This window comes from Bombina bombina, chromosome 3, assembly GCF_027579735.1.
Source record: "Bombina bombina isolate aBomBom1 chromosome 3, aBomBom1.pri, whole genome shotgun sequence".
Taxonomy (NCBI): domain Eukaryota; kingdom Metazoa; phylum Chordata; class Amphibia; order Anura; family Bombinatoridae; genus Bombina; species Bombina bombina.
Window position 1 is genome coordinate 197662503 of NC_069501.1, and position 24804 is coordinate 197687306.

At 40.4% G+C, this 24804-nt stretch overlaps 1 protein-coding gene across 1 annotated transcript in view; it reads left to right on the forward strand.

Moving 5' to 3' along the window:
- Positions 1–24804, forward strand: part of LOC128652275 (Fanconi anemia group B protein) — a 226294-nt gene that overhangs the window by 116240 nt on the left and 85250 nt on the right. The window contains exon 3 of the mRNA XM_053705213.1: positions 13354–13509. Within this exon, the coding sequence (XP_053561188.1) occupies positions 13354–13509 (156 nt within the window). The remainder of the gene's footprint in view (positions 1–13353; positions 13510–24804) is intronic.

The window sequence follows — 24804 nt, forward strand, 5'->3', positions numbered from 1 at the left end:
CCAGAAAAACAAAGCTTCTGGACTCTTGTCGGATACTTCATTCCGTTCCTCTTCCTTCCATAGCTCAGTGCATGGAAGTGATCGGGTTGATGGTGGCGGCGATGGACATAGTTCCTTTTGCGCGCATTCATCTAAGACCATTACAACTGTGCATGCTCAGTCAGTGGAACGGGGACTATACAGACTTGTCTCCGAAGATACAAGTAAATCAGAGGACCAGAGACTCACTCCGTTGGTGGCTGTCCCTGGACAATCTGTCTCAAGGGATGATGTTCCACAGACCAGAGTGGGTCATTGTCACGACCGACGCCAGTCTGATAGGCTGGGGCGCGGTCTGGGGATCCCTGAAAGCTCAGGGTCTTTGGTCTCGGGAAGAATCTCTTCTACCGATAAATATTCTGGAACTGAGAGCGATATTCAATGCGCTCCAGGCCTGGCCCCAGCTTGCGAGGACCAGGTTCATACGGTTTCAATCAGACAACATGACGACTGTTGCGTACATCAACCATCAGGGGGGAACAAGGAGTTCCCTAGCGATGGAAGAAGTAACCAAAATTATTCTTTGGGCGGAGTCTCACTCCTGCCACCTGTCTGCTATCCACATCCCAGGAGTGGAAAATTGGGAAGCGGATTTTCTGAGTCGTCAGACATTGCATCCGGGGGAGTGGGAACTCCATCCGGAAATCTTTGCCCAAGTCACTCACCTGTGGGGCATTCCAGACATGGATCTGATGGCCTCTCGTCAGAACTTCAAAGTTCCTTGCTACGGGGCCAGATCCAGGGATCCCAAGGCGGCTCTAGTGGATGCACTAGTAGCACCTTGGACCTTCAAACTAGCTTATGTGTTCCCGCCATTTCCTCTCATCCCCAGGCTGATAGCCAGGATCAAGCAGGAGAGGGCGTCGGTGATCTTGATAGCTCCTGCGTGGCCACGCAGGACTTGGTATGCAGATCTGGTGAATATGTCATCGGCTCCACCTTGGAAGCTACCTTTGAGACGAGACCTTCTTGTTCAGGGTCCGTTCGAACATCCGAATCTGGTTTCACTCCAGCTGACTGCTTGGAGATTGAACGCTTGATTTTATCGAAGCGAGGATTCTCAGATTCTGTGATCGATACTCTTGTTCAGGCCAGAAAGCCTGTGACTAGAAAGATTTACCACAAAATTTGGAAAAAATATATCTGTTGGTGTGAATCTAAAGGATTCCCTTGGGACAAGGTTAAGATTCCTAGGATTCTATCCTTCCTTCAAGAAGGATTGGAAAAAGGATTATCTGCAAGTTCCCTGAAGGGACAGATTTCTGCCTTGTCGGTATTACTTCACAAGAAGCTGGCAGCTGTGCCAGATGTTCAAGCCTTTGTTCAGGCTCTGGTTAGAATCAAGCCTGTTTACAAACCTTTGACTCCTCCTTGGAGTCTCAATTTAGTTCTTTCAGTTCTTCAGGGGGTTCCGTTTGAACCCTTACATTCCGTTGATATTAAGTTATTATCTTGGAAAGTTTTGTTTTTAGTTGCGATTTCTTCTGCTAGAAGAGTCTCAGAATTATCTGCTCTGCAGTGTTCTCCTCCTTATCTGGTGTTCCATGCAGATAAGGTGGTTTTACGTACTAAACCTGGTTTTCTTCCAAAAGTTGTTTCTAACAAAAACATTAACCAGGAGATTATCGTACCTTCTCTGTGTCCAAAACCAGTTTCAAAGAAGGAACGTTTGTTGCACAATTTGGATGTTGTTCGCGCTCTAAAATTCTATTTAGATGCTACAAAGGATTTTAGACAAACATCTTCCTTGTTTGTTGTTTATTCAGGTAAAAGGAGAGGTCGAAAAGCAACTTCTACCTCTCTCTCTTTTTGGATTAAAAGCATCATCAGATTGGCTTACGAGACTGCCGGACGGCAGCCTCCCGAAAGAATCACAGCTCATTCCACTAGGGCTGTGGCTTCCACATGGGCCTTCAAGAACGAGGCTTCTGTTGATCAGATATGTAGGGCAGCGACTTGGTCTTCACTGCACACTTTTACCAAATTTTACAAGTTTGATACTTTTGCTTCTTCTGAGGCTATTTTTGGGAGAAAGGTTTTGCAAGCCGTGGTGCCTTCCATTTAGGTGACCTGATTTGCTCCCTCCCTTCATCCGTGTCCTAAAGCTTTGGTATTGGTTCCCACAAGTAAGGATGACGCCGTGGACCGGACACACCTATGTTGGAGAAAACAGAATTTATGTTTACCTGATAAATTTCTTTCTCCAACGGTGTGTCCGGTCCACGGCCCGCCCTGGTTTTTTTAATCAGGTCTGATAATTTATTTTCTTTAACTACAGTCACCACGGTACCATATGGTTTCTCCTATGCAAATATTCCTCCTTAACGTCGGTCGAATGACTGGGGTAGGCGGAGCCTAGGAGGGATCATGTGACCAGCTTTGCTGGGCTCTTTGCCATTTCCTGTTGGGGAAGAGAATATCCCACAAGTAAGGATGACGCCGTGGACCGGACACACCGTTGGAGAAAGAAATTTATCAGGTAAACATAAATTCTGTTTTTATCGTCCACACATGCAGTGCCCTGAGCTTCCTCTCTAGCTCCGCCTGGAGTTACATTGCAAGATATCGCTACCCTCATGTCATCTGCGGTATCTGATGCGTTGTCTGCTTTTCCCATGCTGCAGGGAAAGCGCAAGAGGAAGCGCAGTCGTGGCTATTACGAATGCTCCCTCCCAGAAGTCTGAGGAGGAAGATACTTCGGTAGCATCTGAGGGTGAGAGTGACAGTGTAATTCCTTCTTCTGATGCTGATGTTGTATCCTTCAGGTTTAAGCTAGAACACCTCTGTTGTTACTTAAGGAGGTTTTGGCTACCTTGGACGACTCCAACACTACGGTCGTAGTCAATCCTAAGAAGTCTAGCAAGCTAAACAAGTATTTCTCCAACATTGGTGTGTCCGGTCCACGGCGTCATCCATTACTTGTGGGATATTCTCCTCCCCTACAGGGAAAGGCAAGGAGAGCACACAGCAAGAGCTGTCCATATAGCTCCCCCTCTGGCTCCGCCCCCCAGTCATTCTCCTTGCCGCTCTGAACAAGTAGCATCTCCACGGGGATGGTGAGGAGTTTGTGGTGTTAGTTGTAGTTTTTTATTTCTTCTATCAAGAGTTTGTTATTTTAAAATAGTGCTGGTATGTACTATTTACTCTGAAACAGAAAGAGATGAAGAGTTCTGTTTAAAAGAGGAGTATGATTTTAGCAGCAGTAACTAAAATCGATTGCTGTTCCCACACAGGAATGTTGAGATGAGAGAACTTCAGTTGGGGGGAACAGTTTGCAGACTTTTCTGCTCAAGGTATGACTAGCCATTTTCTAACAAGACTGTGTAATGCTGGAAGGCTGTCATTTTTCCCTCATGGGGATCGGTAAGCCATCTTCTTAGACTTAGAAAGAATAAAGGGCTTATTATGGGCTATTAACTGGTGGACACTCTTAAGGGCTAAATCGATTGTTTATTTAAGTATTTATTTAAAGTTTGAAGTGGATTTCACACTTTTATTATTTGGGGAACGTTTTTTTATCGCCAGGCACTAGTTAAGACACCTTCCCAGTCAGGAAGGGCCTTTCACTGTATTAGGCAGAGCCTCATTTTCGCGCCATTATTGCACAGTTTCTTTTAAGTACAGTGCATGCAGATGCATGTGAGAGGGTCTGGTGTCCACTGAAAAAGTTCCTAGAAGGCTTGAAATATCCCCCTGGGATAGTTGAAGTCACAACAAAGGCTGTGGCTGGGACTGTAGTGGGGTTAAAATTGCAAACGGCTCCGGTTTCCACATTTTAAGGGTTAACAGCTTGAAAATTGGGGTGCAATACTTTGAATGCATTAAGACACTGTGGTGAAAATTTGGTAAAGATTGGATAATTCCTTCATAGTTTTTCACATATTCAGTAATAAAGTGTGCCCTGTTTAACATTTAAAGAGACAGTAACGGTTTTGTTTTAAAACGTTTTTTGTACTTTATTAACCAGTTTAAGCCTGTTTAACATGTCTGTACCTTCTGATAGATCATGTTCTGTATGTATGGAAGCCAATGTGGTTCCCCCTTCAAATATATGTGATAATTGTGCCATAGCGTCCAAACACAGTAAGGACAGTATTGTCACAAATAGTAAGGTTGCCCAGGATGATTCCTCAGATGAAGGAAGTAGAGATAGTTCTACATCTTCTCCTTCTGTGTCTATACCAGTTATGCCCGCGCAGGCGACCCCTAGTACTTCTAGCGCGCCAATGCTTGTTACTATGCAACAATTGACGGCAGTAATGGATAACTCCATAGCTAATATTTTATCCAAAATGCCAGCATTTCAGAGAAAGCGCGATTGCTCTGTTTTAAACACTGTAGAGCAGGAGGGCGCTGATGATAATTTTTCTGTCATACCCTCACACCAGTCTGAAGTGGCAGTGAGGGAGGGTTTCTCAGATGGAGAAATTTCTGATACAGGAAGAATTTCTCAGCAGGCAGAACCTGATGTTGTGACATTTAAATTTAAATCAGAGCATCTCCGCGCATTACTTAAGGAGGTGCTATCTACTCTGGATGATTGTGACAATCTGGTCATCCCAGAAAACTTGTGCAAGATGGACAAGTTCCTAGAGGTCCCGGTGCACCCTGATGCCTTTCCGATACCTAAACGGGTGGCGGACATAGTGAATAAGGAGTGGGAGAAGCCAGGCATACCTTTTGTCCCTCCTCCTATATTTAAGAAATTGTTCCCTATGGTCGACCCCAGGAAGGACATATGGCAAACAGTCCCTAAGGTCGAGGGGGCGGTTTCTACACTAGCCAAACGCACGACCATTCCCATTGAGGACAATTGTGCTTTCAAAGATCCTATGGATAAAAAATTGGAGGGTTTGCTTAAAAAGATTTTTGTACAGCAAGGTTACCTCCTTCAACCTATTTCGTGCATTATTCCTGTCACTACAGCGGCGCGGTTCTGGTTCGAGGAACTGGAAAAGTCACTCAGTAGGGAGACTACGTATGAGGAAGTCATGGACAGAATTCACGCACTAAAATTAGCTAATTCCTTTATTTTAGACGCCGCTTTGCAGTTAGCGAGATTAGCGGCGAAAAATTCAGGGTTTGCAATTGTGGCGCGCAGAGCGCTCTGGCTAAAGTCTTGGTCGGCGGATGTATCTTCCAAGACAAAATTGCTTAATACCCCTTTCAAAGGTAAGACCCTTTTTGGGCCAGAATTGAAAGAAATTATTTCAGACATCACTGGGGGAAAGGGCCATGCCCTCCCACAGGATAGGCCTTTCAAGGCTAAGAATAAGTCCAATTTTCGTTCCTTTCGCAATTTCAGGAACGGACCGGCTTCTAACTCGGCAGCCTCTAGACAAGAGGGTAACGCTTCCCAGACTAAACCAGCTTGGAAACCAATGCAAGGCTGGAATAAGGGTAAACAGGCCAAGAAGCCTGCTGCTGCTACCAAGACAGCATGAAGGGGTAGCCCCCGATCCGGGACCGGATCTAGTAGGGGACAGACTCTCTCTCTTTGCTCAGGCTTGGGCAAGAGATGTTCAGGATCCCTGGACACTAGAAATAGTCTCTCAGGGTTATCTTCTAGAATTCAAGGAACTACCCCCAAGGGGAAGGTTCCACATTTCTCACCTATCTTCAAACCAAATAAGTAGACAGGCATTCTTACATTGTGTAGAAGACCTGTTAAAGATGGGAGTGATACACCCAGTTCCAACTGTGGAACAAGATCAGGGGTTTTTACTCAAATCTGTTTGTAGTTCCCAAAGAAGAGGGAACTTTCAGACCAATTCTGGATTTAAAAATTCTAAACAAATTTCTCAGAGTTCCATCGTTCAATATGGAAACCATTCGAAGAATTTTACCTACAATCCAGGAGGGTCAATATATGACTACCGTGGATTTAAAGGATGCGTATCTACATATTCCTATCCACAAAGATCATCATCAGTTCCTAAGGTTCGCCTTTCTGGACAAATATTATCAGTTCGTGGCTCTCCCATTCGGACTAGCCACTGCTCCCAGAATTTTCACAAAGGTGCTCGGGTCCCTTCTGGCGGTTCTAAGACCAAGGGGCATTGCAGTGGCACCTTAGCTGGACGACATTCTAATTCAAGCGTCGTCTCTTTCCAAGGCAAAGGCTCATACAGACATTGTTCTAGCCTTTCTCAGATCTCACGGGTGGAAGGTGAACGTAGAAAAGAGTTCCCTGTCTCCGTCGACAAGAGTTCCCTTTTTGGGAACAATAATAGATTCTTTTGAAATGAAGATCTTCCTGACAGAAGTCAGAAAGTCAAAGCTTCTAAACGCTTGTCAAGTTCTTCTCTCTATTCTGCAGCCTTCCATAGCTCAGTGCATGGAAGTAGTAGGGTTGATGGTTGCAGCAATGGACATAGTTCCTTTTGCTCGAATTCATCTAAGACCATTACAACTGTGCATGCTCCAGTAGACAGGATCACCTGTCTCAGGGAATGAGTTTCTGCAGACCAAAGTGGGTCATTGTCACGACCGACGCCAGTCTATCAGGCTGGGGCGCGGTCTGGGATTCCCTGAAAACTCAGGGTTTATGGTCTCGGGAAGAGTCTCTTCTCCCGATCAACATCCTGGAACTGAGAGCGATATTCAATGCTCTCCGGGCTTGGCCTCATCTAGCGAAGGCCGGATACATAAGATTCCAGTCAGATAACATGACGACTGTAGCTTACATCAACCATCAGGGAGGAACAAGGAGTTCCTTGGCGATGAGAGAGGTATCCAAGATCATCAAATGGGCGGAGGATCACTCCTGCCACCTATCTGCAATCCACATCCCAGGAGTAGACAACTGGGAGGCGGATTATCTCTGAGTCGTCAGATTTTCTATCCGGGGGAGTGGGAACTCCACCCGGTGGTGTTTGCCCAGTTGACTTAATTATGGGGCATTCCAGACATGGATCTGATGGCGTCTCATCAGAACTTCAAGGTTCCTTGCTACGGGTCCAGGTCCAGGGATCCCAAGGCCACTCTAGTGGATGCATTAGTGGCGCCTTGGTCGTTCAACCTAGCTTATGCGTTTCCACCGTTCCCTCTCCTTCCCAGGCTTGTAGCCAGGATCAAACAGGAGAAGGCCTCAGTGATTCTGATAGCTCCTGCGTGGCCGCGCAGGACTTGGTATACAGACCTGGTGAATATGTCATCGGCTCCACCATGGAAGCTACCTTTGAGACAGGATCTTCTAGTACAAGGTCCATTCGAACATCCAAATCTAATTTCTCTGCAGCTGACTGCTTGGAAATTGAACGTTTGATTTTATCCAAGCGTGGGTTTTCAGATTCAGTGATAGATACTCTGGTCCAAGCCAGAAAACCTGTGTCTAGAAAGATTTACCATAAAATATGGAAAAGATATATCTGTTGGTGTGAATCCAAGGGATTCTCCTGGAGTAAGATTAAAATTCCTAAGATCCTCTCCTTTCTCCAAGAAGGTTTGGATAAGGGATTGTCAGCGAGTTCTCTAAAAGGACAGATTTCTGCTTTATCTGTCTTGTTATACAAATGACTGGCAGCTGTGCCAGAGGTACAAGCTTTTGTACAGGCTTTGGTCAGAATCAAACCTGTTTACAGACCCTTGACTCCTCCTTGGAGTCTAAATTTAGTTCTTTCAGTTCTTCAGGGGGTTCCGTTTGAACCCTTACATTCCATAGATATCAAGTTGCTATCTTGGAAAGTTCTGTTTTTGGTTGCTATTTCTTCTGCTAGAAGAGTTTCTGAATTATCTGCTTTGCAGTGTGATCCACCCTATCTGGTGTTCCATTCAGATAAGGTTATTTTGCGTACCAAGCCTGGTTTTCTTCCAAAAGTTGTTTCCAACAAGAATATTAACCAGGAAATAGTTGTTCCTTCTCTGTGCCCGAATTCAGTTTCAAAGAAGGAACGTTTGTTACACAATTTAGATGTAGTCCGTGCTTTAAAGTTCTATTTAGAAGCAACAAAGAATTTTAGACAAACCTCATCCTTGTTTGTCGTTTACTCTGGTAAGAGGAGAGGACAAAAAGCTATTGCTACCTCTCTTTCTTTCTGGCTGAAAAGCATTATCCGATTGGCTTATGAGACTGCCGGACGGCAGCCTCCTGAACGAATCACAGCTCACTCCACTAGGGCTGTGGCTTCCACATGGGCCTTCAAGAACGAGGCTTCTGTTAATCAGATATGTAAGGCAGCGACTTGGTCTTCTCTGCACACTTTTGCCAAATTTTACAAATTTGATATTTTTGCTTCTTCGGAGGCTGTTTTTGGGAGAAAGGTTTTGCAAGCCGTGGTGCCTTCTGTTTAGGTAACCTGATTTGCTCCCTCCCTTCATCCGTGTCCTAAAGCTTTGGTATTGGTTCCCACAAGTAATGGATGACGCCGTGGACCGGACACACCAATGTTGGAGAAAACAGAATTTATGCTTACCTGATAAATTACTTTCTCCAACGGTGTGTCCGGTCCACGGCCCGCCCTGGTTTTTTAATCAGGTTTGAAAAATTTTTCTTTTTCTTTATACACTACAGTCACCACGGCACCCTATAGTTTCTCCTTTTTCTCCTAACCGTCGGTCGAATGACTGGGGGGCGGAGCCAGAGGGGGAGCTATATGGACAGCTCTTGCTGTGTGCTCTCCTTGCCTTTCCCTGTAGGGGAGGAGAATATCCCACAAGTAATGGATGACGCTGTGGACCGGACACACCGTTGGAGAAAGTAATTTATCAGGTAAGCATAAATTCTGTTTTTGATGTACCTTCCATGGTGGAGGTTTTCCCTGTACCAGATAGGTCTACAGAGATTATTGCTAAGGAATGGGAGAGACCGGGTATTCCTTTTTCTCCATCCCCTATTTTTTAAAAGATGTTTCCTATTGCTGACTCTATCAAGGAGTCTTGGCAGACGGTCCCAAAGGTGGAAGGGGCAATTTCCACCTTGGCAAAGAGAACCACTATTCCCATAGAAGATAGTTGTTCATTTAAGAATCCTATAGATAAGAAGTTGGAGGGATTGCTCAAAAAATGTATGTTTACCAGGGTTTACAATGGCAACCTGCAGTGTGTATTGCTACCGTCACTAGTGCGGCAGCATACTGGTTTGATGCGTTGTCTGATTCTATTCAGACAGACACTCCCCTAGACGAGATCCAAGATAGGATCAAGGCCCTTAAGTTGGCCAATTCTTTTATTATGGATGCTTCCCTACAGGTTATTAAGCAGGGAGCAAAGATTTCTGAGTTTGCAGTACTGGCCCGCAGAGCCTTATGGTTGAAATCCTGGTCTGCGGATGTTTCGTCTAAGTCTAAGCTTTTGGCGATTCCCTACAAGGGTAAGACCTTGTTTGGGCTGGGCTTGGCTGAAATTATTTCCGACATTACGGGAGGAAAGGGTCATTTCCTCCCTCAGGATAAGAGGAATAAGCAGAAAGGACGTCAATTTTTTTTCGAAACTTCAAGGATAAGCCTTCCTCTCCCTCTACCAAGCAGGAACAGTCCAAGCTTTCTTGGAGGTCCAACCAGTCGTGGAACAAGGGAAAGCAATCTAAGAAGCCCGCTAATGACTCAAGTCAGCATGAAGAGTCTGCCCCCGATCCGGGACCGGATCTTGTGGGGGGCAGACTTTCCTTCTTCGTTCAGGCTTGGGTTCAGGATGTTCAGTCTCCCTGGGTGGTGGACATTGTTTCCCAGGGATGCAAACTAGAGAGGTGTGGGGTTTTACTCCAATATGTTTGTGGTTCCCAAAAAGAGGGAACTTTCAGACCAATTCTAGATATTAAAGGTCTAAACAAGTTCCTCAGAGTACCGTCCTTCAAGATGGAAACTATTCGTTCCATTTTTCCTTGGTTCAAGAGGGTCAATTCATGACAACAGTAGATTTAAAAGATGCGTACCCCATCCACAGGGATCATCACAAGTTCCTGAGGTTCGCATTTCTAGACAAACACTTCCAGTTTGTGGCTCTTCCATTCGGCCTTGCCACAGCTCCCAGAATTTTTTCAAAGGTCCTTGGATCCCTGTTGGCGGTGCTCCGGTTGCGGGCATTGCAGTGGCGCCTTATCTGGACGACATTCTGGTTCAGGCGCCATCCTTTCAACAAGCGAACTCCCACACAGAGATGTTGTTATCCTTCCTGCGTTCTCACGGATGGAAGGTGAATTTGGTTAAGAGTTCCTTAATTCCAGCTACAAGGGTAGTGTTCTTGGGAACCATAATAGATTCCCTATCGATGAAAATATTTCTGACAGAGGTCAGAAAATCAAAGATCTTTGATTCTTGTCTGGCTCTTTAGTCCTCTCCTCGTCCGTCAGTGGCTCAATGTATGGAGGTGATCGATCTGATGGTAGCTGCCATGGACATCATTCCATTTGCTCATTTCCACCTCAGACCTCTGCAGTTATGCATGCTCAGACAATGGAACGGGGATTATGCAGATCTGTCTCCGCGATTACATCTGGATCAGGTGACAAGAGATTCTATTCTTTGGAGGTTGTCTCAGGAACATCTCTCCCAGGGAACCTGCTTCTGCAGACCCACCTGGGTGATTGTGACAACGGACGCCAGCCTACTGGGATGGGGAGCAGTCTGGGGCTCACTATAAGCTCAGGGGACATGGACTCTGGAGGAGTCTGTTCTCCCCATAAACATTCTAGAGCTGAGGGAAATCTTCAAAGCTCTTCTGGCCTGGCCTCAGTTAGCTTCACCCCGGTTTATCAGATTCCAATAGGACAACATAACTTCAGTGGCTTACATCAACCATCAGGGAGGAACTCAGAGTTCCGTGGCCATGACAGAGGTAGCCAAGATTATTCAGTGGGCGGAGACCCACAACTGCTGTCTATCTGCGATCCACATTCCAGGAGTGGACAATTGGGAAGCGGATTTTCTGAGCAGACAGACATTTTTTACCCGGGGGAGTGAGAACTCCATCCGGAAGTGTTTTCCAGCTTGATTCTCAAAAGGGGACAGCCAGGAACTGGATCTCATGGCATCTCGTCAGAATGCCAAGCTCCCGAGGTACGGGTCGAGGGATCCTCAGGCTGTACTGATAGATGCTCTGGCGGTTCCTTGGAATGTCAGTCTAGCATACCTATTTCCTCCGTTCGCTCTCCTTCCTCGGGTCATTGCTCGAATCAAGCAGGAGAGGGCGTCGGTGATCCTCATTACACCGGCGTAGCCTCGCAGGATATGGTATGCAGACCTAGTGGAGATGTCATCCTTCCAACCTTGGAGACTCCCACTGAGAAAAGATCTTCTACTTCAGGAGCTCTTCCTTCATCAAAATCTCGTTTCTCTGAAACTGACTGCTTGGAGATTGAACGCTTAATCTTATCTTAGTGGGGATTTTCTGAGTCGGTCATTGAGACCATGATTCAGGCTTGTAAGCCTGTTACCAGGAAGATTTACTACAAGATATGGTGTAAATATCTGTATTGGTGTGAATCCAGAGGCTAGTTCTCAAAGAGGGTTTGGAGAAGGGTTTATCGGCAAGTTCCTTGAAAGGTCAAATATCTGCCTTGTCTATTTTGTTACATAAACGTCTGGCGGATGTACCAGACGTGCAATCGTTCTGTCAGGCCTTGGTCAGAATCAGGCCTGTGTTCAAACCTGTTACTCCTCCCTGGAGTCTTAACCTTGTTCTTAAAGTTCTTCAGCAGGCTCCGTTTGCGCCTATGCATTCCTTAGATATTAAGTTGTTATCTTGGAAACTTTTGTTTCTTGTTGCAATTTCTTCTGCTCGTAGAGTCTCAGAGCTCTCAGCATTGCAGTTTGAATCTCCTTACCTTATTTTTTATTCGGATAAGGTAGTTCTGCATACTAAGTTAGGGTTTCTCCCTAAAGTGGTTTCGGATAGGAACATTAATCAAGAAATTGTTGTTCCTTCTTTGTGTCCTAACCCATCTTCTCATAAGGAACGTCTGCTGCACAGCCTAGATATGGTGCGTGTATTGAAATACTATCTACAGGCGAATAAGGATTTTCGCCAGTCTTCTGCTCTGTTTGTAGTTTTCTCTGGGAAACGTAAGGGTCAGAAAGCTACGACTACTTCTCTTTCTTTGTGGCTGAAGAGTATCATTTGTTTCCCCTATGAAACTGCTGGACAGCAGCCTCCTGAGAGGATCATGGCTCATTCTACGAGGGGTGTTTCCTCTTCCTGGGCATTCAAAAATGAAGCTTCTGTGGAACAGATTTGCAAGGCTGCAACTTGGTTTTTTTTTTTGCCTCAGCTGAGGCTTCTTTTGGGAGAAAGGTTCTTCAAGCAGTGGTGCCTTCTGTTTAGGTTCCCTGTCTTGTCCCTCCCTTATCATCTGTGTCCTCTTGCTTGGGTATTGATTCCCAATAGTAATTAGATGATCCGTGGACTCACCGTGTCATTAGAAAGAAAACAAAATTTATGCTTACCTGATAAATTTATTTCTTAAAACGGTGAGTCCACGGGCCGCCCTGTTTTTTCAAGACAGGTTTTTGACATTTTATAAACCTCAGGCACCTTGTTACTTCCTTTCTCTATTTTTACTTCGGTCGAATGACTGGGGTGGGAGGGAAGGGAGGTGATATTTAACAGCTTTGCTGTGGTGCTCTTTGCCTCCTCCTGCTGGCCAGGAGTGATATCCCCAATAGTAATTAGATGATCCGTGGACTCACCGTGTCAAGAAATAAAGAAATTTATCAGGTAAGCATACATTTTGTTTTTCATTGGTTCACCTGATGTGTTCAGCTAGCTACCATTAGTGCACTTGAGTATAAAAACTTTACCTGGCACATTTCATCATGGCATATTTTCCTTGTGATATTTCACTGTGGCTGTATATCTTGCACATGGCTCCATGATGCCTTCCCACAGATAAATACACTTTACTAGGTGCTTTCCCTGTAATGAACTTTATTGTTTCTCAGCTCCAGTCCTAAAATGCTGATTACCAGCCATACTCTAAGTATTTCCCAACCTGTCACTCAGTGAGTGAGCAGCTGACCAGCCCAGGAAGAGAAATACAATCTGGCCTGTTAGGGGTGCTAGGATAAGATTCTAAAAGCAGTTGCTACTGGCTTCCAAGAATTTCCAGTCCCTTATCATTTTCTCTTTCCTTTTTATACACTGTAGCTTGATTGCATAAAACCATGAAACAAAAATGGTATGCTTATTTCAACTTTATGAATCTTCTGTATGGCAATACAAATTGTGGTTAAATATGTGTTATAAAGGTTTAAAACAGCTGACCTTGTTTACTTTTACAGTGATATCTTCTTAATAGAAAATGGAACAGAGTTCATAACATGTTTATATAAACTATGAAAGCTTATACTATGCAACAAACTCAATATGTCTGTGTTACAGATAGCGGCAACCTGGCATCATGTGAGGTCCATTCTAGTGGATGATTTCATTGGCACTGGGTCAGACCAATTGTTGTTGCTTTTTAACAATATTCCAGACATGTCAGCTGACCAACAAAGATTCCAAATAACAGACTGCGGAGAAATCAATTATCCAGTAAGTTACCAAAGTTTGTGCTTGTATAAAATAATTATTCATTGTTTTGTTCAGTATTTAAAGGGAAATGAAACCCAAACACTTTCTTTCATGATTTAGGTAAAACAAACAATTTAAAACAACTTTCCAGTTTACTTGTATTATCAAATTTGCTTCATTCTCTTGGTATCATTTGTTGAAGGAGCAGCAATGCACTACTGGTATCTAGCTGAACACATGGGTGAGCCAATGACAATCAGTATATATATGCAGCCACCAATCAGCAGCAAGAACCTAGGTTCTTTGCTGCTCCTGAACTTACCTAGATAAGCCTTTCAGCAAAGGATCACAAGAGAAGGAAGCACATTAAACAATAGACGTAAATTGGAAAATTGTTTTCAAAATGTTACCGCTTTGATTTTTTTTTGCTTCTTCTCAAGCAGCTTTCAACAGGAAAGTCCTTCAAGCTGCAGTGTTTGACTAATATGAACTGCCATAAAATTGTCCCACCCATTCCGTTACATGGACTATCTGCTTGGGGATTAATACCACGTTTTGGGGCCCTATGGACTTTCATCATCAGAAAGAAAGCTAATTTTATGCTTACCTGATAATTATTTTCTTTCAAGATGATGATAGTCCATAGGCCTCTGCTCATTTAAATTTTTCTGGCAACAGTTCAAGTTTGCACCTCTATTGAGCCTGCTTTGTCTTTCCTACCTATCTGTTTCCTTTTCTCTGCTCAGCTATACCTTAAACTGAGGAGAGTTAGAAGGGATTGAAGCTTATGTGTGGGTTCTTGGCCTCCTCCTAGTGGCAGGAATTATATCCCACATGTTATGGAGCCTTATGGGCTATCATCCCGAAAGAAAATAATTTATCAGGTAAGCATACATTTTGCTTTTGTCTGAAGAAGGGGATAAGTTGGTCCCTGAATTGTCAAAAACTTCTGGGCTCAGCTGACAAAGGGGTTTTAGGTTCAGTGTCTCATTTGAGCCCCAAGGCAGAACACTGTGCAATCTCATCACAGAAACTGTGCTATATCTGCAGAAAGACCTGCTGTGGTAGTTAAAAAAAAATTGCCTGCACTTTTAATTTCTACCTGCAGGTGTCACTGTTCCGTTCTATCTCAGTGTAAATATTTACTACGTTCCTATCGCTTCAATTTCCTCCCCCTTCCTGAAATCCAGTGCGGTACAGGGTAACAGCACATTGCAGAAAAGGTAATTCAGGGCTTAACACATTTATTCTAGGAGCCAACCAATATACTTAGGAGCCAGATTTTGTTTTTTAATAAATGTGTGTTAATATGTATGTATGTGTGTATATATTAAAATGTGTATGTTAAAATGTGTGTGTGTGTGTATGTGTGTATGCATGTGTGTGTATGTATGTATGTGTGTATGTGTGTGTGTATGTGTGTATGTGTGTGTGTGTATGTATGTATGTGTGTATGTGTGTGTGTGTGTGTGTGTATGTATGTGTATGTGTGTGTGTGTGTGTGTGTGTATGTATGTGTGTGTGTGTGTGTGTGTGTGTGTGTGTGTGTGTATGTATGTATGTGTGTATGTGTGTGTGTGTGTATGTATGTGTATGTGTGTGTGTGTGTATGTGTATGTGTGTATGTGTGTATGTGTGTGTGTGTATGTATGTATGTGTGTATGTGTGTATGCATGTGTGTGTATGTATGTGTGTGTATGTATGTATGTGTGTATGTGTGTATGCATGTGTGTGTATGTATGTGTGTGTATGTATGTATGTGTGTGTATGTATGTATGTGTGTGTGTATATGTATAGATATAAATTCAGATTAAATATTTATTAAAACAAATATAAAGGAGTGAGTGAGCTTTAATCTACATAGGGACAGATTTCAGTGAAATTCAGTGCAATTTATATTCTTGTTTATTTGGCTGACGTTTACATTTTGTATTTTGTGTGTCAAGGGTCCTTATATTTGTGCCTTGCCACTTCTTCTATGTAAGGGTAACCTGACAGTTCATATGGCAGTTTTTTTAGTGTAAAAAGTTGGGTCAATGGTAAAGGTTGAACTTTATGGGCTTTTGTCTTTTTTAAACCTTATCTATAATGTTATTATGCAAGGGTATTAACAATAAAAGTAAATTAAAATACTAAAAGATTGCATTTTGCTTTTCTCCCCAGTAATGCAATGGTTTTAAAAAAAGTAAAATACATGCATTGTGAACAGTTACGTGATGTTGACCCTCCATCCTATATTTCCTAGAATTGCCTCTGCAAGCTGCACATATTTTTTAGGGATTTCTGTGTTAATCTTATATGCAATTCCTCTTCCATTTCAACTGCAAATAATACTTTCTATTAAAGCTTTTATCCTCATCATTGCTGTAATGTGTTAAAATACATCAACACCTCTTTGCTGCAGTATAGTGTGAAAGATAAACATATAGTAAATATAAAAAGCTAGTACATATAATTTGGCTCACACATTTACCTCAGAAATGGCAAAATATAATTATATTCTGTGAGGCTTAGGAAAATACTTGCATAAATAAATAAGCAAAATGCTTTATAAAATGGAAATCATATTACTGTTTACTGTGTGTTTTTTTTTTTAAGCAATAAAATAGCATATCCAACTGTCTGTTATTGCAGCACACTCACACAGTCTTTAAAGTAGTGCTGACTGGTTTGAAATGTACATATTGAGATATGGATATAAACGTTTGCTGTTAAATTTATTTAGAATTCTTTATCAGACTTGAATTAAAAACTAATCTGTCATCCTAGTATCTTTACATAGAAAGGAAAACGTGCTTTACGTTGCAGTTTCTCAATTGTCGTTGACCTAATGTACGAATCTCTTACTGAGAAGTGTGAGCCTCTCAAGAATCATTGCTTACTTGTATTGCTAAAGTTAAATTAAGTCAGCAGGAAAGATGATTTATCCTTTGTTACACAAATTGAATGAACATTTCTACCAACTTATAAAAGTGAATTAGTTCTATAGAAAAAGTAGCTCTGACTGAAAAGGGAAATGTGTTTTGTGCTGCTTTATACTAAATCTAATGTTCTGGCCTCTAAAGAGGTTTTGCCTTTAGCCCACTTATTTCTTTGTTTAGTTGCTGTTACAATGTAAGGTGACCAGAACTAAAGCATTACAAGGCAGGAGGGATGTTCCTTGTACACTGCGACAACCAGGTCAGCATATAATTTGGATCTGCTTCCTGGATTTGTAGAATTTAGCACACCCACAGTTCTTCTATAAAAAATACCCATTAAAATGCCTTTTATTCTTTAGTTTTACCCCGTCTAGTCTGAAAATTAGCCAAATATCGCCAAACTAGTCATTGTGCCCACATGTAGAAACTTGAGAATCACAAACCAGCAGGTCCTTAGTACACAGAGGTCTGTGGTTCGGAACACTTAAAGGGACATTAAACACTTTGAGATGGTAATGTAAAATGATAAATCATATATATATATATATATATATATATATAAAACAAGTATGCAATATACAGTTTTATTATTTATTTCGTCCCCTTTTTCCTTTAATTCCATTCTGAAATTGTGAGCTTTCACTTCCTGTTAGAATTTTTGCAGCATTAAGGAAAAAAGTTAAAATATGTGAAATAATTTGTGGTCTCATGTGTCTTGAGGTGCGCCAATACCTGCTCTTATTATTATATTTATTTTGGTCACTTTGGCAGCACTCCACAATATAGTGCAGAACACTGTTATATTCCACACAGCCATTGGCTGCACACTCTTGTGACCTATTTATAACTGTCCCTAATTGGCCACAGTAGAGAAGGAAATTTGGCAGCTCCCATTGTTGTTTAGGCACTAAAACTTTACACTTATTTTGTTAATATTTCAACAGCTAATGAAACTTTAAAAAATGCAATCTGCATATTATTCTCAGACTAATCTTTTATTTGAGTGCATCATACTATCAGGCATTTATTAAGTGTTTAATGTCCCTTTAAATGTTAAGAATCAAGTGTGTTAAAGCTTACTTGCTGGGGTGCTGAAATGCCCCCTAAAGGCCACTTTTTTTATTCCACCGTGTGCTTTTGTGCTACCCCATACTGTCTGCCCCCCAATCAGCTATTGTATCTGCCACACCATAGGATACAAGGTGTGCACCCACTGCATATATAGACAGAAGAATTGCTCTGGGGATGGCAGTGTAGCCTAGCACTGAGCTACCAGTGTGGTGTGAAGAAAAAGCATGGACAGACTAACTCAGGTTTCTGGGTAAAGTCCACGTTGTCAATTGTAAAAATCTGGAACACTTCAAATAGAACAATAATTATAGAGTGTACCTGAGAACAAAAGACAAATCACCATGGCCACAGCTAGCAGTAGTAGTTAATGAAACATAGCAGAGGTGAAGTCGGGGATCTGTCAAGAGTTGAAGTTATAGATCCACTAACAAGCAAGGTACCAAAGGAGCAGGTGTAAGCAGAATCCGAAAAACAGTTTAGGTCAAAACAAGGGGCCAGGGAACAAGAAAAAGCAGGGCCAGCCCAGGAACCAAAAATGAGGAACAGGAAAACTTAAAAATCCACCCCATGTTAAAGGGACAGTCTACACCAGAATTTTTATTGTTTTAAAGATAGATAATCCCTTTATTACCCATTTCCCAGTTTTGCATAACCAACACAGTTATAATAATATACTTTTAACCTCTGTGATTATCTTGTATCTAAGCCTCTGTAAACTGCCCCTTTTTTCAGTTCTTTTGACAGACTTGCAGTCTAGCCAATCAGTGCCTGCTCCCAGATAACTTCACGTGCATGAGCACAGTGTTATCTTTAGGAAATATGTGAACTAACAACCTCTAGTGGTGAAAAACTGTTAAAATGCAATCTGAAAGAGGTGGGCTTCAAGGTCTAAGAAATTAGCATATGAACTTCCTAGGTTAAGCTTAGAACTAAGAATACCAAGAGAACAAAGCAAAATTGGTGGTAAAAGTAAATTGGAACATTGTTTAAAATTACATGCTCTATCTGAATCATGAAAGTTTGTTTTGGCCTAGACTGTCCCTTTAATCACAATGAACAAACAATACAAGGGTATCAGTGTGAACTTTGTGTCAAAATTTAAAGCAGCAAAGGAGACAAAATTGTTCTTATCACACAACAGTGACACACAAAAAAATTACACCACAACTGTGCCGATGCTGCAAAATATGTGGCAATATATATATATATATATATATATATATATATATATATATATATATATACACAAATACCACTGTCTGACTCCTAAAAGTATGACTGGCTCCTAAATATTCTTACTGGCTTCTAAATTTTAAACCCCTGCAAGAGTTTACTTAATTATGCCACTTGCACCAGCCATTTAAACACAGCACCTTTTCAGAGAGCCTATGGTGCGTGTATCATCTGGTAATCCTTATATTTGCATTATTGCTGACTTGATACAGTCCTCACTGGATATCTAAGCAGCTGCAGTATTTAAAATGTGTGCAATGAGAATATCTAGCTATGCTTCACATGAACGTGCAGAGAAAAGAGTTTGAACTAAAACAGTGATATCTTACTAGAAGCATTTTGGCCGCATAGATATATTAGAAATGTGTTTCTATTCAAAAATATAATTTATCTATGTGCATTTCAATTTTGACTAGAATGTCCATTTAAGTCTCTGATCTTTTGTTGAAAAGCATACCTAGGTAGGGTCAGGAGCAGCAAAGTCCTACTGGGATCTAGAAGCTGATTGGTGACTACATATACAGTATATGCACCTTGTCATTGGCTCACCCGATGTGTTAAGCTAGCTCCCAGTAGTGCATTCATGCTCTTTAAACAAAGGATACCAAGAGAATGAAGCAATTTCATAATGGACGTAAATTGTAATGTTGTTTAAAGTTTTGTCTTTCATGTCCCTTTAGTAAACAACATTGTCAGCATTATGTAAAGGAACACAGTAATTTTAGACTTTTATACTGAAGCTTTTTATTTTAATGCTCAGTAGAGGTACATTATTAAATTTTTTCACTCAATTTTTAAAATGGAATTTAAAGGTACAGGAAACCCAAAAAAATATTTTGTGATTTGGATAGAACATACAAATTTAAACAACTTTCCCATGTACTTCTATTATCAAATTTGCTTCATTCTCTTGTTATCCATTGCTGAAGGAACAGCATTGCACTACTGGCAGCTAGCTGAACACATCTAGTTAGCCAATCACAAGAGACAAATGTGTGCAGGCACCAATTAGCAGCTAACTCCCACTAGTGTACGATATGTGCCTATTCTTTTTCAACAAGGGATACCAAGAGAATAAAGCACATTAAAAAAAAATAGAAATTAATTTAAAAGTGTCTTAAAATGACATGCTCTATCTGAATCATACAAGTTTAATTTTGACTTTCCTTTCCCTTTAAATTTAATATGACATATGGTGTCATTCCTTCCCACTGACCACATCTTCCTTTCAGCAGTGTCACGGTAGATGCTATTGAAATTCATGCCAAGGCAATAAAACCTGTTATTTTTGATACATCATTTTAAATGGGACATACAAGTCAAAATCAAACTTTTGTGATTCAAATAGAGCATGTTAACAAAAGCTTTTCAATTTTCTTCTGTTGCCAAATTGACTTAGTTTTCTTGGTACCCTTTGTTTAACCTTTCTATGAGAGCAAAGCTAAGCAACTTTAGGAGAGTGGATATTATTCAAGAGTTATATGGCAGCAGTGTATGCAATAAAGTTTGCAAAAAATGTTCTACATTTTTGCAAACACTGCTGCTATCTAGTGCTCAAAACGTGCATGCTCCAGAGCTCTCATGGAAAGAGCTTCAACAAAGGATTTCAACAACAAATTTAATTTGATTATAGAAGTAAACTTGTCCTTTCATACAGGTGGTAAGAGTCCATGTTCCATTACAAATGGGAATTACTCTTCCTGACCACCAGGAAGAGGCAAAAGTTTCCAAACACCAAGATCTCTATAAAACCCCTTCCACCTTACTGGTAATCAGTCTTGTCTCTGCCTCCGCTAGAGGAAGGTAAAGAATGAAGGTGCTTCTGATGTTCTTCTGTGAAAGAGGTTCTCAGACTGATTTGAGGCCCATTTCCTCTTTCATAGGAGGGTTTTCCAGCAAGCAATTGGCGTTGCCTGTGTGGCTGCAGCATCTATATTTTAAAATATTATTTATATAGCTCAAACTGTCAAGAAGCACTATAAGTTTTTTACCCTATGTATTTTTAAGCATATTGTGTATAACTAGTAAAATATTTTTATTCAAAGTTATAAGAGTTGGGACTTTTTTATGAAGGTGTAAGAATTTTTGAATTAACTAATAGGAGAATCTAGTTTAAAATAGGAATACCCAATTTATTTATTATAACACACACAGCCCTTGATATATAGTCATATCCTAACTCATCAGCTCTTCCTATTCCCAGATTTTTTTAGTACCCACATTTTTAACCATCATTGGGAGAAGGGATGGTCTTTTTTAGGATAGCTTTAGGATATACCCTAGGAACGTTCCAATTATTTCTTTTCACTGTTGTGATATTGTCTGCCTGAAAACAAATCTATGGTTCTCTTTTTAATAGAGGCCAAGCCTGAAGAGCTCTGAAATATGCACAGAGTTCTAAGATATTGATTGATAACCTTGCATCTTAAGGGATTCCATACTCCATGTGGTGTCAGAGACCCCCAGACAGCTCAACAACCTGTGAGACTTGCATCTCTTGTGATCAGAGTCCAGGCAGGATGAACAAAGGAGGCCCCTTGAACAATAAGGTGATGGTTTAACCACCAAGTCAGAGAGGGTTGAGTGTTGGGATTTAAGAATATCAGTTGTGATATCTGAATATAATCCCTGCACCATTGGTGCAACATGCAAAGCTAAAGAGGTCTCATATAAAAATGAACAAACGGGATTGCGTCCGATGCTGCAAACATGAGACCTAAAACTTCCATGCACATAGCCACTGAAGGGTATGATAGAGACTGAAAGTTTAGACAAGCTGAAACCAATCTCATTTGTCTCCTTTCGGTTAGGGATAGAGTCATGGACACTGAATTTATCTGGAAACCTAAAAAGGTGACCTTTGTCTGAGGAATCAAGAAACTCTTTGGTAAACTGATCCTCGAACCATGTCTTTGAAGAAACAATAATAATTGTTTTGTGTGAGATTCTGCGAAATGAAAAGATTGAGTAAGTTCCAAGATATCGTCCAAATAAGGAAACACCGCAATACCCTGCTCTCTGATTACAGATAGAAGGGCACCGAGAACCTTTGAGACTATGGAAGAGCGAAAAATTGGTGATGCTTGTTTTGAAAAGGGAATCTCAGAAATTGATAGTGGTCTGGATGACCACTATCAATTAGTTCTTAATCATAGAGGTTTTCTCTGATTAGCACTTTGATACAGGCTCGTTAGCCTGTTTCAAGGAAAATATATCACAAAGTTTGGAAAACCTATATTTCATGGTGGTCCACTCATGATTATTCCTGGCATCTTTTTAGAATTTCTAGGATTCTTCAGTTTTTTCAGGATGGTTTGGATAAAGGGTTGTCTGCTTATAATTGAAAGGACAAATCTCTGCTCTTTCTGTTTTATTTGACAGGAAGCTTGCTAATCTTCCTGATATTCACTGTTTTGTCCAGGCTTTGTATTTCGTATTAAACCTGTTATTAAATCTATTTCTCCTCCCTGGAGTCTTAATTTGGTATTAAATACTTGGCAGACTCCTCCTTTTGAGCCTATGCATTCTTTGGACATTAAACTACTGTCAGTATATTTATGAAAATCTTAGTAGTGCTATCCAAATAATATATATAAGTTTATGGCAGGGTTATAAACACAATACAAAGAAATAGAAACCCTTATCAACCATGCACCTACTAGACCATACAATTAATATAAATATCTGAATTCTTTTATTTAGTTAATATCCATAAACATATTGAACTATATTTGCAGTAAAAGGAAACTAAATAAAAGTTTATATGCGTTAAAACCAACTCTTAAGATATGCTATCCTTCTTACAAAACCCAGAAAAATATACCTTCACAATTCAGCCTTTTATTTATTTAACACAATGGGATTAAAAACCTTTAACATCCAAGCAATACAATTCTAAACAGTGTTTATAAAACAATAGGATAATATATATATTCTGCTATTTAACTGCAATTTATCCTAATACAAAATTAACTGACAATATCAGAACTTGCATAGATGAGTTACTTGGTCAATCAGACGCAGATTTAAACAATATATATATAGGCTGTGAAATGCTAACTAAAACACACTGTTTCTTTAAATCTATTAAATACAAATTGACTATGCATATAACTTATCTTATAATAAAACTTTTATATACATCACCCAAATAAACAGCAATCCGGTTCCCAATGTTTTGCAACAGATCCAATTCACCTCAGAAATTCAAAATTGGGGTAAAGCATATGGAGTCCATATGGTAGGTGTGTGCTTTTGATTAATAACTGCCGCAGTTACTCCTTTCTGGATCAAAATAACACAACCCTTTCTTAGTCTCTATGCTGGGGTTAAATCATCTGATCTTACCCCTCCCCTTTTTGATTATTTATCAGTCATTGGTGAATATTGGAAACGCCCACGGCCTTGTCTTGGATTAGTTCTTCGCAACTGAACATGGATTGGTTTATTTGGTAAATGTGTTGTCAAGGAAATGCATTCTTTGCAACAACCAATCATCTCATGGTTGCAATTCCGCATCATAACACTAGGTGGCAGCAGACGTACAAACAAACAAATACAACAAGACCATCTCTAACATTTTTAAGCAAGTTAAATTTTTTTTTTTTTTTTTTTCATAAAATGGTTATTTAATCAGATCACACTCTCTGCATTAATCATATATAACCCCAATTACAGATGGTTAATATTAGGTTATTTTTTTTCTGATTATTCTGATACCAAATATGTTATATTATTAACATTTTATTTTATTTAGGTAATTTAATACTGCTAATTATTAGTTTAAAATGCATTACAATGTTATCGGTATCCTGGCATTTATATGTGAATAATAGCTTATTTTTAATTCAGTATTGTACTGTATTCCAAGTGAATCCTGTCTATGTAGATCTGAAATAAAAATAAATGTTAATAATCACTTCTCTTCAGGTCCATAAACATCTATTCATGTTCTTAAACACACAGAGGCTAAGATATTCATGCTTTCAAAACATACACATATATATATATCATATATATATATATATATATATATATATATATATATATATATATACACATACACACACACATCTCATGTCCATTAAAACATATACTGTTGCTTTGAAATCATAATGTAAGTCATTTGTCTTCACTGTGTTATTCTAACCCCCGACACAACGTCTGTGTTACGTGTATTCTGATGTTATCATCCAAACAGCCTGAGTCACTCAACAAGTCTGTGCCAATTATCAGTTCCTTTGAAGAATGTTTGTATCTCTCACATTTCTTCAGACGGATCGGCATTTCTCTTGGAGGAAATCCATATATTTGCTGTATCCTGAAACTGTGTTAGTTTCCATTTCCTTTCAAAATTACTTCCCCCAACATTCCTCTAAGTGACTGTTCTGAAATTTGGCAGGCCAAATGTTCCATTGTCTCCCCCTGTGTGTTCAGCATAATTTTACATAATGAATGTGGGAGATCTCTTAGGAACAAACCTTTGTCTACAGACCATGTTCATATCCACAGATCTATTAAATAAAGACAAATATACCTCTATATATTATTTAATAACATTTCAAATACCTTGACATAAATCCCCCTTTCCAATTCAAAAATATGTAGGACACATGTATTTGAATTGGATCAAAGTTAGTGGTATTTGGTGAGGATGTTGACCGTACACATCATGGACAGTCTTCTATGTAGATAGTCTGTCAATTTTGAACCTTCATGTTTATCAGTTAGGCATCTTTAAACTATAGTATGTCTTTAGTTCATTTGGGGATATGACACTTCATTCTCCCTCTATGACTTGTAGTTGGGATCTGGGATGACACGCTCGCAATTGATTGATATGGACCCATTTATCTATGAAACTTTCATTTTTGGGGATCCGTATTTTATAGGCCACTGGAGATATTTTGTCAGTAATGACGAAAGGACCTTTCCATGAGGGAAGAAATTTCTTCTCCCTAACCTGATCTCTTCCAAAGTTATAAAGATAAACTTTATCATTTATTTCATATTCCTTTTTGGATGTTTTGAGATCATAATAGGTCTTAGTGGCAGTTGCGGCTCTTTCTAAATTCCTTTGAGCAAATGCAAA